The sequence below is a fragment of the Acipenser ruthenus genome, chromosome 9 (assembly GCF_902713425.1).
Source record: "Acipenser ruthenus chromosome 9, fAciRut3.2 maternal haplotype, whole genome shotgun sequence".
NCBI lineage: Eukaryota > Metazoa > Chordata > Actinopteri > Acipenseriformes > Acipenseridae > Acipenser > Acipenser ruthenus.
The window spans coordinates 15,763,808-15,776,813 of NC_081197.1; the positions used below are offsets into that span (position 1 = coordinate 15,763,808).

The window sequence follows — 13,006 nt, forward strand, 5'->3', positions numbered from 1 at the left end:
GATTCATGCATTATCAGTGTATTTCACATTTGAATCTGCCTGTGTCTGATGGCTCTGTGGCAGTAAGGTTTGAATGTGTACCGTTTCATTGAGCGAGTGTTCATCTTCTGCTTGTTGTACAATAGCCGGTTTGCTGTACATGTGACTGAAATGGAGGGATCCAAGCACAGTGGTTCAGCTGTGGCCAGGAGCAGGTGGCTCTCCAAAAGGAGTTTGTCATCCTGCAAAAGTAAAGATCCCTGAAGCACACTTTACACTGTACAGTATTTACGAATTTATATTGCATTTCTATTATAGCTAGCTAATGCCAAGAATGCTTCATTACTGGAGGGTTTTCTATTTACAAAAAGATAAAAAACATTGCACTGTTGTAGAAACCTACTGCATATCTGTGTTAAAAAAGTCTAATATACTGAAGTATGGAGGTGATAGATTAAGCCACTAACTAAATGAATTTCAGAAATACATGAAACCGGTATGACATATAACAATCAGACAGCACCCAAAGCATGATTGATGACTTGCTATTCATTTTTTGTATCAAAACAATTAAAAGCAGATGATAACTGGATTAGATTTCTGTATTGGGGTTTATTAATCTTATTTTTTCCAGACACATGTCATAGAAAAATCGGTCCTTTGAGCCATGCATAAGTTTTCTATTTTTCCATTTGAAGGATCAGTGGACATCATAGGAAAGTACAACATCTGGAAAAGTAACATTTCTCAAAAAAATGCTCTCCATCATCCAAGTAGTACACATGGATTTAGATGCAATTATTGCATCCAATTGTTGGTAATATACACAGTATGTGTGTGTATGGATGTGCAAATGTAATCTACCTGGGTCCATTTGTGGTTGTCACTTGTTATTGCATGAACATCGCAAATCAGGGTCTGCAAAAGAACAAAAATGAGGCTAAAACATTCTAGTCTTTAACAATAGCTGAAATCAAAATTACATGTATAGGCAAAACTATGAAGATGCTGATTATATGGATGCATTTCTAAAACACAACTAAACTGATACAACTTTTCCCTTGGTTCTTCCCTCCTGCAATGCTGACCACTCTTCCTATCATTTCTGTATATAACATGCCTAGCCCAATGTAATCAAGCCTGCTTCCCCTGTTGCCTCCTGAGCTCTTCAATTGCCTCAATAACATAACGGTGACTTTCCAGAACCCCACCACTTTACCTGCATTGTTGGACGCAGAAGGATGTGTCTGCTTTGGTATGTTGGCACTTTTGTATGCCCAGACTGTCGATAATCTCTAATTTCAGCAATGACACATCCACAGTGGAAAATATTGACCTGTTAACCATTAAAATAGTGTGGAAGGATAAGGTTAAATACAGTACCTGTATATTTACAGCATTAACATTTTGTTTGGTTAAAAAAAAATATGGATTGGTTATCTAAAAGATTGCAAACCAAAGTTTAAGTTCAATTTCTCCCCTTATCAGCATTATCACTGGTCACACTTTTTCTTATGATGGAAGATATTTTGGTTTCATAGCTCATTTTTTCCACCTTTTTTATTTCTGGATACACATTATAAAAATACAAAAGGAACTCAGCATGTAAACTTCTAGTGTGGTAGGTCACAGGACCTGGTTGCAGCTAGAGTTACAGCACAGGAAGTAGTAGAACCCTTTATTTCTATAGTATCTCTAGTTAAGGTATTGGCTGCATATTCCAAATTGAAGTGTAAAAAACAAAAGGGTTTTCAACAAAAGAAAAGGTGAACCAGTGATGACTGCTAATGCTAATAACAGCAGAGATACTGGATTTTAAAACCTTAGTTCATCAGTAAAATACCTGATAAGCATACAATTTATTATCAAAGGTGAATAAGTTTGCTTTAAATATAAAAATGGACAGGCAACAATGAAATTAATAATAATATGTAAGTGGTAACTTTTCCACATCATGCCACTTAAGCAGTTGTAATTCAAGTCTATTGACCCTCACCTGAGACTTTTCCAAGAGGTCAACCAGAATAGGAGGCAGCTCCTCTGCATCAAGATACTCCAGTAGCTCGCCCTCTTCGTAAGGCAACCGAATAGTTTCAGAATCTAAACAGAAGAAATATCTTTTACCCCAAAGACACTTGCTCATGCAGTAAATCAGAAAATAATTTGCGATACATTGGAACTGAAAATATTCAGACAATTTCACATCCTTAGTTTTGTAGTTTTGATCTTGAACGTCACGCTAATTTTCTGAATAAGATTTGGTGCCACTATGAAATACGACGGTGCAACATACGTAAGATTTTACCAACCTGAACTTAGATTAGAAAGGTATGTTTATTTGTTGTTGGTTACCCTTAGAGTACATTGGTACGGTAATATTGCAGTTTTCCCATGCTTTTACCATAGTTCACCATGCTTTTTAATATGCTTGACCATACCTCTCTGAGCTTTACATAGCTTACCTATTATTTTACTATGTTGTATTACAATGTGCTATGCTTTTACGATGTGAAGCTTTTATGAGGGAATTCCTGTTTGAATTCAGTTTCATCGTTGATGCAGATAAAAAGAGTATTATTTTACCAGAACCATTCTTTCCCCTGAGCATTAATGAATATCCCTCATTCCCAGGATACAAGTTGACCACAAGGCATGATACCGTCTCCTGCATCACCAGCTTTTCCAGTAGATTCACATTTCTCCTCAGTTTCTGCATTAAAAAAAAAAGATAAGTAAATGAATGCGGGATGAACCCGAGCCTCCAGAGGTTAAAGGCTAGTACATGAACTAATTGTGTCAACTAGCTTTTTTTTATTTTTATTTTTATTCACCAATATGTGGGATAAATACCAGAGACATTTTATTTTACAGCCAAAAAACAACTAGTCTTACAACAATGCTGTATCTTACTGTTGTCTATTTTTTTTTTTTAATAAACACAACACACTGTTCCAAAGTTCACAATGATTTATTAGTTGACCAATGAGAAAGGGCCATTACCTTGTGCTTTTTCTCTTTTCTTTTTTAAATATAAGTGTTAGCAATTTAACGTAGTTTTGCACAATCCAAAGTAAAACAGTAATTATAAAAATGGTATTAAAATGTATAGTTCAGCAATAAAATGTATACACATTGCTAGGAGGCTTACTGTACAAGAGACTTTTTAGTACTTTACCTGAATAGCAGAAGCTGTTCAAGCTCCACATCATGTAAAGTGTTCAGCAGATTTTTATTTTATTTTCCAAAGCTTAAGTACACCTTTACTTAGTAGTGTTTGAGAAACTGAAACATGAACTCTGATAAATGAATACAGTTAATGGGATCTAGGTAAACATTTTATAGTCCTTATTTTCTTTAAAAATGTAAAATGCAATTTAGTAAAATTAACTTTTGCTTACCTTTATCTCAGGTTCTTTTTCACATTCTTCTAGGTACAGTTCATATAGTTTCTGGTATAAAGACTTCCTGTAGTATGATAGATGTGTGTTAGAGAGCCAACTTAAAACAGCAACAATATATTACAAAGACTAAAATTACCCAGAGACATCTCACCTCCCACTGGAAGAACTCCTTCTCTTAGGAGGTCGCTGTCGTGCACTTTCCACAGTGTACTGTAATAAAACAAAACACCTTGTTAATATCCACACATTTACCTCTAGAAAGCACTGAACAGCTCTGTCTGGTATTTCTTTTAATCTATGCAACTGTTTTTAATGTTGAGTAACCTAGACTGATCTCTTACAGGTTTATTTTATTTAATTGTTTTTTATTTATTGAGATTGAGTTATGGATAGAAAACATTAATATTTTGAAATCATATTTTTGTTCAACTTATTTTATCAAATGTGATGTTCAAGTATATAATAATGTTCTTCCTTTAAAAGAGTATTTTAGGGGTGATTAGTTTTTTTTTTTTAAAGGAAAAAAAAATGGTAAGCATTGCAACATTATCATTTGTTGTGCCAAATGTTTTTTTTGTTACCCAGAAGCATCTGAATCTAAATATGTTACTGAATCTAAATACATCGAATTATTTTTTCAGTAATATGATTCTGCTCCATGACAACAACTCAATTTAGTAATTACGAGAAAGGGTTTACAAAACCCACTGCAAATGGTCTACTGTATAGCGCCATAATTATGTCCCAAAATACATTTGCATATATTTTATATTGGCTAAGAAAACATTGGCCACATTTACAATGAAAACAGAGGTAGCACGCTAGGACTTCCACTCTTATTCCTGAAAAAAAAACCACTGACCCCGTTATTTTTTATTTCAACCAAGGCTTACAACGTCCCAGTGGGTGTCATTTTATGGTGACTAAGAAGGGGCTATGTTAATACTAAATATGATTAAACATGCATGGCATTAAAAAGGGTGTTTTCAACTCCAAGGATGGTTAAATGTAATTATGAAAGGTTTCGATTAAGATTCCCTTATAGACCAAAAATGGATTCATTAATGTGCTGTAATTGTACCAACATGCTGCCGCTACTACTAATTAAATGAAGTTGCATTTTTTTTTTTTTTTTTTTAATACGCAAGTTAATATGTGCTTTGTCTTTTGGTTATTGAGCATTCCAACTATCAGAATCGCGTAAAATGTATAAAAAGATTAACGTCAAATTAATTTTCAAAGAACGTCTCCACTACTATCATTATTATATGAGAAGTATTTTGTATTAATATTTTTCAACAGCAGGATTTGATCTTAAGGACCATAAGCTAAGGGTTTACTGCTTGATCTCGTTGCTGAGATTTCAGTGACTTATCAGCCACACTTTGGAGGTATGTTTATCAACTTCCATATTGCATTTATAATTTATATGTATAAAAATGTACACCATAAACAGATGTACCTGTTTCGACATTATTCAGAGAAGTATGTTGTAAAATTCTTGAATCTGTTTTTGATACCGAGTTTCACTGACTCATGTGTTACTTGTTTTGATGTACTGCGATATACATTTCTTTACACGAGATTTGCAACAGGTTTACAAGAGATAAGGCAGAATATTTCTGACTCGGTAAGATGAGGGTTCTTCAGTTTGTCCCTTGAATTTGACACATTTTGACATATGGAAAAGGTTTATCGCACCAAACTGGCACTGGCCTACCCCCTCCAGGTGTTCCACACTTGGAACGCGTATTTCCACAATCTAGAAAACAGTAGTGCTATGACTATTTGATGACGTCAAAACTGTAGAAAAAGTATGTTCTGTTTTGCATGCCAGAAGCCGTTACAAATGTAGCCATTGCTAAATGATGCTAAATGTTAGCCGCATTTACAGAAGTACTTGGTTGATAAATCTTTTAAGAATTGTGTTACAATTGGCACATTTATGGCATTTTTTGTACGTCCAGAATTCACAAAACAATACAACATTTATAATATAAAACTGAAAATATATTTTGGAGGTACAATACATTATATATATATATATATATTATATATATATATATATATATATATATATATATATATATATAATGTTGCATTTTAACATTCCTTTGCAAAATGTATTTTCTTACCTCTGCTCGATCCAACGCATATTCCAAAACTTGTTGCTAGATAAAAAAGGAGGGAATATTTAGAATGATTTTCATACGCAACTACAGTATATTAGATGGGTGATCAAAACTATCACAGGAGATTTTGCCAGTTAAACAAGAAAATAAGCATCTGAAGAGCGAGCTTATTTCATATGACTTTACATTTTACTTCTTTAAAAAACTTTAAAAACCAGTCCTGCTGGTGTCCGCTTGAACTCCCAGGCAAATGGGCCGCTGCAGTGTGGTGTGTTGAAGATCATCAAGTCGTGGATCCACTTTCAGAATACTATGGAAATATACCATAAAACAGCCCTACAACTTTGCTTTATCCTAAGTGTTGTCTTATCTGTACAACTGAACTGCAATCAATGTAGCTATTGATAAGGTACAAATATGAAAATTACTATTCAGTACAATTGCCTAATTTCTTTCTTTTTTTTTTTAAATCACCCACAATATGAAGAGATATATACAGCTATGCAACTCGACTGATTCCTTACCATTGTGATTTGATAGCAGAGTATGTTGAATGATGAAAAATTATAAATGCTGTTCCAGTGAGCGCTGTTGAAGGTCACCTTCAAGCACTGTGAAAAGCAAAATAAGTAAATGGTTATTCAAAATAAACAACCCAGTCCAGTGGTAATACAGTAATAACAAACCTAAAAAGCACAGACAACAATCATGAGTACTGAGCTTTACTGTCCTTGAGGGGGAAGATGCCGGAAACTGAAAGGAGAGAAAAACATGCAAGGTGGTCAAGGATTTGCCCCTGACTCTCAGAAAGCCTCCTTGGAGAGCAGAGGCTATCTGGCTGGACTCTGAAGCTGTGAAACAGGGGAGACTGGCATGGGTGAAAAGGAGAGTGTGCAAACACAGGAAAGCAAAAGTGAAAAGGAGGAAGGTTTTGGTGGAGCAAACCAGCTTTGGAAATGAGGAAATAATTATTTTATTTTTTATGATGCAGTACGACTTATTTTGATGACAGGGGATCAGAGGAGTTGAAAGGATTACCACAGGAAAGGTAGCGGGACAGAGAGGACAAATGGCACATGCGACATTTTGCAGAGCTGAGCAAATTGACCTTGGTGGAGCCCGTCCAGATGTGCAGGAAGAGGAGGAAGTGAGCGTCAGGTACCAGAGTGAGGTCGCAGAAACAGAGGCCCAGGGAGGGAGGGGAAAACCAAAGAAGGCAGAAAGGCAACGAGATGCCATGACTAGATCCACAGCAGTGGATGTCAAAAGTAATAATGAGATGTAATAATGAGGGAGGGAGATTTAATGCCATCCCACAAAGGAGAAGGCGAATAGTGGGGATGGAAGTAAGGGGGACGGGGGAGAATAGGCGATAGTGGTATTATATGCCTCTCAGGTTTGTATTTATTTAGTTTTAGGGTGTCCAGGAGGAATAGATTGTATTTTGCATGAACAAGGAATGGCAGAATGCAGTCGTGGTTAAAGAGGAGATCCCATTGAAGGGTGTGAAGGTCATGAGGAGAGGGTGGAAGGAGCGTGGTCCGAGGCCATGTAGTCTTGGGTGGAGGCGAGGAGATTGCCCAGGGATGAATTTAATTGAATAACAGATTGCTGAACTGAGAAATAGACAGTGGGGGGGGGGGGGGGGGGATAATGGTTACCTTCAATAATGCCACTGTACCACAGAAGCAGAGGAGCCAGATCTGGAAACGGTACTTGGGTGAAGATTGGCAGCTCAGTGGCAGGGCAGGGCAGGTGCAACAGAAACAGTGGAAGAGATGGGCACGACTGGAGTGGCCTGTGCAGGGGGAGGGAGGCTGATGCTTCCAGGTGAGTGATACGGTTTTCAAGCACATTCATATGATCAGTGACTGAAGAAACTGTGGTGTTGAGTGGTAGAATGAGTTGCTTGACAGTATGCTGATTTAGAGGCACATGTTAGAGAAAGAATCAGTGAAAGCAGATAGATCGGGAAAAATAGCACCTGGGGCGAGAGCAGCATTATTGTTAATATCTGAGAGATTGTGGGCTTTATGAAGAAATTATGACAATCATGGAAATACAAACGAGATGGCACAGAAATTACAACATGAGAGAAAAGAAGACAGTCCTTTGTTGATGGTATTAACTGTAGCTTGGTGATACGGGAGATGAAGGTCTGACTCTGGATCCAAACAACAAAGTTTAAGTTACGAGGAGGGAAGCATATCCCGTTTGAGATGGTGGGCTGATCTAGAATGAGGAGGCAAGGGATCGGATGCAGTCTAGCTTGTCGGGGGAGGGGGTGGCACAGCAGTTATGTTGCGGCGGAGGAAGGAGGTAGATGAGGGGCCAGTTATTGATACTGTAGCAAGAGACCATGCTTCAGTGGCAGCTGGAAAAGGTGGGGGAGAGGGTGGGAGGAAGAGAAGCAGGTTCCAACATGAATGCGTATAAGAATCCGAGCAGTCAGTCACAGTGGAGAAGCAATGTTCAATGTATCTACTGATGAGAGGAGAGTCATGGAACCCGAGCCACCTTGAACAGCAGATCAACAGCAGAAGGTTCAGATGCAGCATCCAATGTAGGAGAGATGGATGATTTGAGTGGATTAGAAACATTTTTAACCGGAGTGCTGAGCTGGAAGGATGATACTGGTGCCAGAGATTTTCGGATCTGTATGAAAGGTATCAATTTTTGTTTTCCTTTTTCTTTTTTGTCTTGGGATTTTGGGTAGATTACTAAACTAATGCAGATTTTTTTTTTAACCAATGAGATTTTTAGTCTGTAAACCAAAATTAGCCAAATTAGCAAACCAATGGATTTGTTTGTACAAGTTGTATTAAAATTGAAGCATGTGTCTGAATACGGAGCATAACGAAAAGCCAGACGAAACGAAAAGCGAGAAAGGAAATAAGGGTGTGACCTAGGGGTTAAATAGGCAGAACTGGGTGGAGGAGCCCTAGCTCCTACCCCCTGGACCACACTCCAAGGTTACAATAAGTGGCTGTCACTGGCTTACAGAATACACACACTTAGCATTGTGATGGAACAGTGCTCCAACAGCTTCACCTAGGGGAAAGCTTAATTCCATTGGTTTACTTTACTACTGACGTCATTAACATTTTAGAAACAAATAACCAACAGTTCCTGTTTACAATAAATTAATAAATATTACAATTTTCCAAGTATTTGTTTCCTCTCAAAATAATATTTGTCCATAACTATAAAACAACACGAGACATGAAGTAATACTCACTTACTACATTATATTAATATAATTAAATACCTTTCCAAAAGGAAACAAAATAGCCTTGGCAGACTCTTGGAACTTAGTAAGTGGATTTTCTAAAACCGTATTTTTTTTGTCAAGACAGCAGATTAAACTCAGTATGAACCTCTTACTGAGTTTCTTACAAAAATGTGCTTATTTAACAGTGTAATGTGAATGCTGCACATACATCTGCAAGAAAGAAAAAGTGATCCATTAAAAAAGAAAGTAATCCACATAAGTAGTGGCCTTTCTATAGTATCCTGCAGGTTACATGCGACCACTGTTTTCTCCAGGTTAACTGTTTGCTTGTTGCTGTGTCTAATTAGGAAATCCCCCATTTTGCCAGAAAAGCTGCCACTGAAATCTGAAAACAAACTGGGTGCAAAGGTGATTATAATCACCTTGTGATTATGTTGTTACTGTGAAACAGATGTCACAATAGATGTCAATTAAATTGGTCATTAATAGACTATTAGAACTACAAAATACATAATGAATGAACTAACAGAAAAAAATACATTTATATTGGAAATCTGCATTCCTGAGAGCAAACACAATATTGTATTATTAAAACAGTCAACTTAAGCAACCAACATTAGGAAGTCAAACATAAAACATTAAATTGGTAAACCAAGATCTCTCTAGGTCTACAAATGGTGCTTGGTCCAAAAAGTCAGGTATGGACATTTAACAATTTTGACCTAGAAGCAAGTGCAGATTTTCTCAAAAAAAAAGTTATGTATGCGAGTTAAAGCGACCAGATATCCCGTTTTGGACAGGACAATCTCACTTTTGGAACACTGGTCCCAGTGTACCCAGAACTTTTCTTGGGACGCTCATTTTGTGAATTACTGAACAGTCTACAATCATATTTGCAACCAATCACAGATAAATGCTGGTGGGTTTATCCACTGACTGCTGCTAAAACGAGTTGGCAGCTATCCTGGTCTGAATCATCACTCTTGCAGCCTGAAGAGGTTAGACTCGGCTCATACAGGTACTATTGTGTTGGAATTATTCTCCTCATCCTTGATATTTTTATATCTTCATGTGTAGCTTTGTACATCAAAATAGCACATCACAACAATAGGAGGGTGTGTCAGGGAGCTGGGTCGCTGGTTCCTGCGCAAGTGTGTGTGCCGGGGAGAAATCAGCTGCGACACGCAGCTGGAGACGCGTTGCTAAGCAACCAGCTGAGCGGGAGGTTTGCCCTGAGCTAAGCTGATAGGGTGGTCTGGATTGGCTGAGGGGCGTGCCTGGGGATGCTGCAATGCCACTGACACACAGACGGGCGTGGTGTGTTTGTTGACAACCAAGAGGGGAGCGTCCACTCTGCAGCAGCTACTACCACAGAGCCCTTTAACTGCAAGATGGTGCCTGTGAAGGCGATTGCCCAGCCAGGACCGTCGGAGCGGCCTGGAGTCGCTGGGAGGCCAGGACTTTGGAAGCAACAGAACACAAGGTCAGCGGAATGTGGATCCCAAAACAGTATAGAGAGGGTTACGTAGCGTACTAGGTTCCTGGAGTGGGACGTTCCTTTTTGTGGGACTAGCGCTCATCACTTTGTGTGGCAAACTTTTATTTTTAGCTTTGTTTTGTTTTGATTCCTTTATTAAATGTGACACTAGGGTTACCACTGTTGGTACCCTAGTGTCAGTATTGTGTTGAAATTAAATCTACAGATGTGCCTAAGCGGCGTATCAACACCAATGCTCTGTGTCTGTGCCAGTATTTTCCAGTGCCTACCCACACACGCAACACATCCTCTGTTACAGAGGGGCTGTAAACATATTTTCTCTTGAAATAAGTCTATATTCACTTTCACCACAGGTACCTTCTAAGAAACGTATGTTAGTGAATAATAAATTATTTGTGAACTATTATTTTCACATGTGAAACTCAAGTAAAAAAAATATGTTAAGTTTACAATATTTTATTATTTCTTTTAAGTATACATTTTATGTTGTTTTTAGCAATAATCAAATACAATACATTTAATTTTATAAATGAGATAGTGGAGTACTGTATATGACACAAATAGTTTGAACCAATTACAAAAAAGAATCACGTCCTCATTTAATTACCTTTCTTCAATCAATCAATCAATGTATTTTTATATAGCTCCTTTCATAGCAACTCATCCCAAAGCGCTTTACAAAACAAGCAAAAAAAATAAAACATTTATAACAAATGAAATACTAACAAATAAAATATAAAATTTCTATTTCCCATATGCTTGAAAAAACAGTAAGTTTTTATAAAGACTTACATTCCTCCAGAGTCAGAGTTCCTGACAACTGGAGGCAGGGAATTGCAGAGGGAGGGAGCACAAGTACAAAAACTCCGACCTCCCAGAGTGACATACCTAAATAAGGGTCAGCAACTTAAAACTAGGGATATAGGGATGCAGTAATTCAGATAAGTATGTAGGCCCTATTCCCCGAGCAGCATTATAAGTCAAGGGTAAGATCTTAAATGTAATACGAAACTTCACAGGCAGCCAGTGCAACTTTTCCAAAACAGGTGTAATATACTCAGTCCTTTTTGTACCAGTCAATATTCGTGCAGCTGCATTTTGGACCAGTTGTAACTGATTCACCAGGTGAGAAGGCAGCCCAATCAACAATGCATTACAGTAATCAATATGCAATGTTACAAAAGCATGGATCAAAATCTCAGCATCCTTCTGTAAAAGGTAAGAGCGAACTCTATGTTCTGTAAGTGGTAGAAAGAAGACTTAAACACCGACGAAACATGAGCCTCAAAACTAAGACCAGAACCTAAGATTACTCTTTAAAAATATCTAAATAAGCTGCCTTAGAGGCTAGGGTGGTTAATTGTATGATGACATTTCCTGCCTTGTCTGTGCAGTTTTTCAGTACCAATCAATGATGATGAAAAAGCGTCTCCTAACAATCTGAAAACTCTGCACATTTTTGATAAGCTAATGCTTATGCTAATATTAAGGGAGATAAAATAGAGTTAATTTCGTAAGTAAATAAGTGACAGCATTTCATTTGATTTGAAAAGGAAAAAGACAGGATATTTAACACTGCTATCATTCGAAAACTGCATGCATTGTTACTGTAGCCCCCACGAAAAAAAGAAAACGCACGATTGTTGTTTTATTTGCCCATCCCCCCCACAGAATGTACACTAGCCCGTTCTGTGTTCCTCTCTCAACTTCCTCCACAAAAAACATTTTGTCCATAATAATAATAATAATAATAATAATTCTTAGACAACATAAATTCAATAAGTGTATGGAAATGTTTATATCTGGTGTGCAGTGAAAGTGCATCAACAAGAACAAGATCCCACGCGACACTGACAGCACTACACCAAATTCACCAGCCTTTTTGTAGCACATTTTTTATTTACATTTTACGATGAAATGCACCAACGTGACAGGCTCGACCCAACACTTAACACGAAACGTCATTTGTTATTATAAAGAAACACTTCCCCCGCAAGATAAATTAAAAAGAACAGCATTAATCGTGCTCGTAGAAGTTGTTCGGATCCACGCAAAACAAAAACAATGTGACATGCACAAAAACAAATTCAGTGTGTAAAGTCACTTGCCGTTTGTGTTTCATCCTATTTGTGTTGTTCATCACATTTACCCGGCAGTAAATAAAGAATAACTCTGTGAGTGTGTTTCAGTGCCTTTCCAGCAAGTATGTAGCAGCCATTTCCCTCCAGTGCATCAAAACACAGTTTCCGGTAAGGGGCTGAACCTGCTCAGATGACCTGTGCATTGCTGTAGCTCTCACTGAGCGTGTGCTGCGGCTCATTTTATTTATTTATTTATTTATTTATTTATTTTTGCATCTTTGCATTAACTTGAATGTTTTTGCTCCTCTGTGAATGACTGAATCGCTGTTCCCATTAAAATGCAAGCAAAACCACAACAACATATGTTGTTAATATTATACATGGGTTTGGAAAAATGTTGCTTTTTTATGCAATTGGAAGTATTCTAAAATATTGGACTCAAGAATTGTTTTGTCAAGGATTGCCTCAAAATACATCTTTGGTATTTAGAATGCTTTCTTTATTACACTTTGGTATTCATTTTTTATAACTTATAAGTGGAGGAATTACAATTTTCCTCATGTTTCTTTGATAGAGGGACCCCTGCAGTTCAAAATGAGGTAGACTGGTGGCAGACCAGTGTCAGGACTAATGTCACAGGTTTTGTAGGCACATGATATGGCCAATATTTTTAGAATTACGTT

At 37.4% G+C, this 13,006-nt stretch overlaps 1 protein-coding gene across 4 annotated transcripts in view; it reads right to left on the bottom strand.

Annotated features, from left to right (window-relative positions):
- Positions 1–12,525, bottom strand: part of LOC117972983 (transcription factor SPT20 homolog) — a 32,620-nt gene extending 20,095 nt beyond the window's left edge. For all 4 annotated transcript variants that reach the window (XM_059031245.1, XM_059031248.1, XM_059031246.1 and 1 more), the window contains exons 1-10: positions 12,351–12,525; positions 6,037–6,123; positions 5,516–5,551; positions 3,532–3,590; positions 3,378–3,444; positions 2,563–2,689; positions 1,976–2,079; positions 1,199–1,315; positions 844–897; positions 82–221 (exon numbers count right to left, since the gene is read on the bottom strand). In XM_059031245.1, coding sequence (XP_058887228.1) covers positions 82–221; positions 844–897; positions 1,199–1,315; positions 1,976–2,079; positions 2,563–2,689; positions 3,378–3,444; positions 3,532–3,590; positions 5,516–5,551; positions 6,037–6,039 — 707 coding nt within the window. In that variant the 5' untranslated portion in view covers positions 6,040–6,123; positions 12,351–12,525. The remainder of the gene's footprint in view (positions 1–81; positions 222–843; positions 898–1,198; positions 1,316–1,975; positions 2,080–2,562; positions 2,690–3,377; positions 3,445–3,531; positions 3,591–5,515; positions 5,552–6,036; positions 6,124–12,350) is intronic.
- Positions 12,526–13,006: the final 481 nt, after the last annotated feature.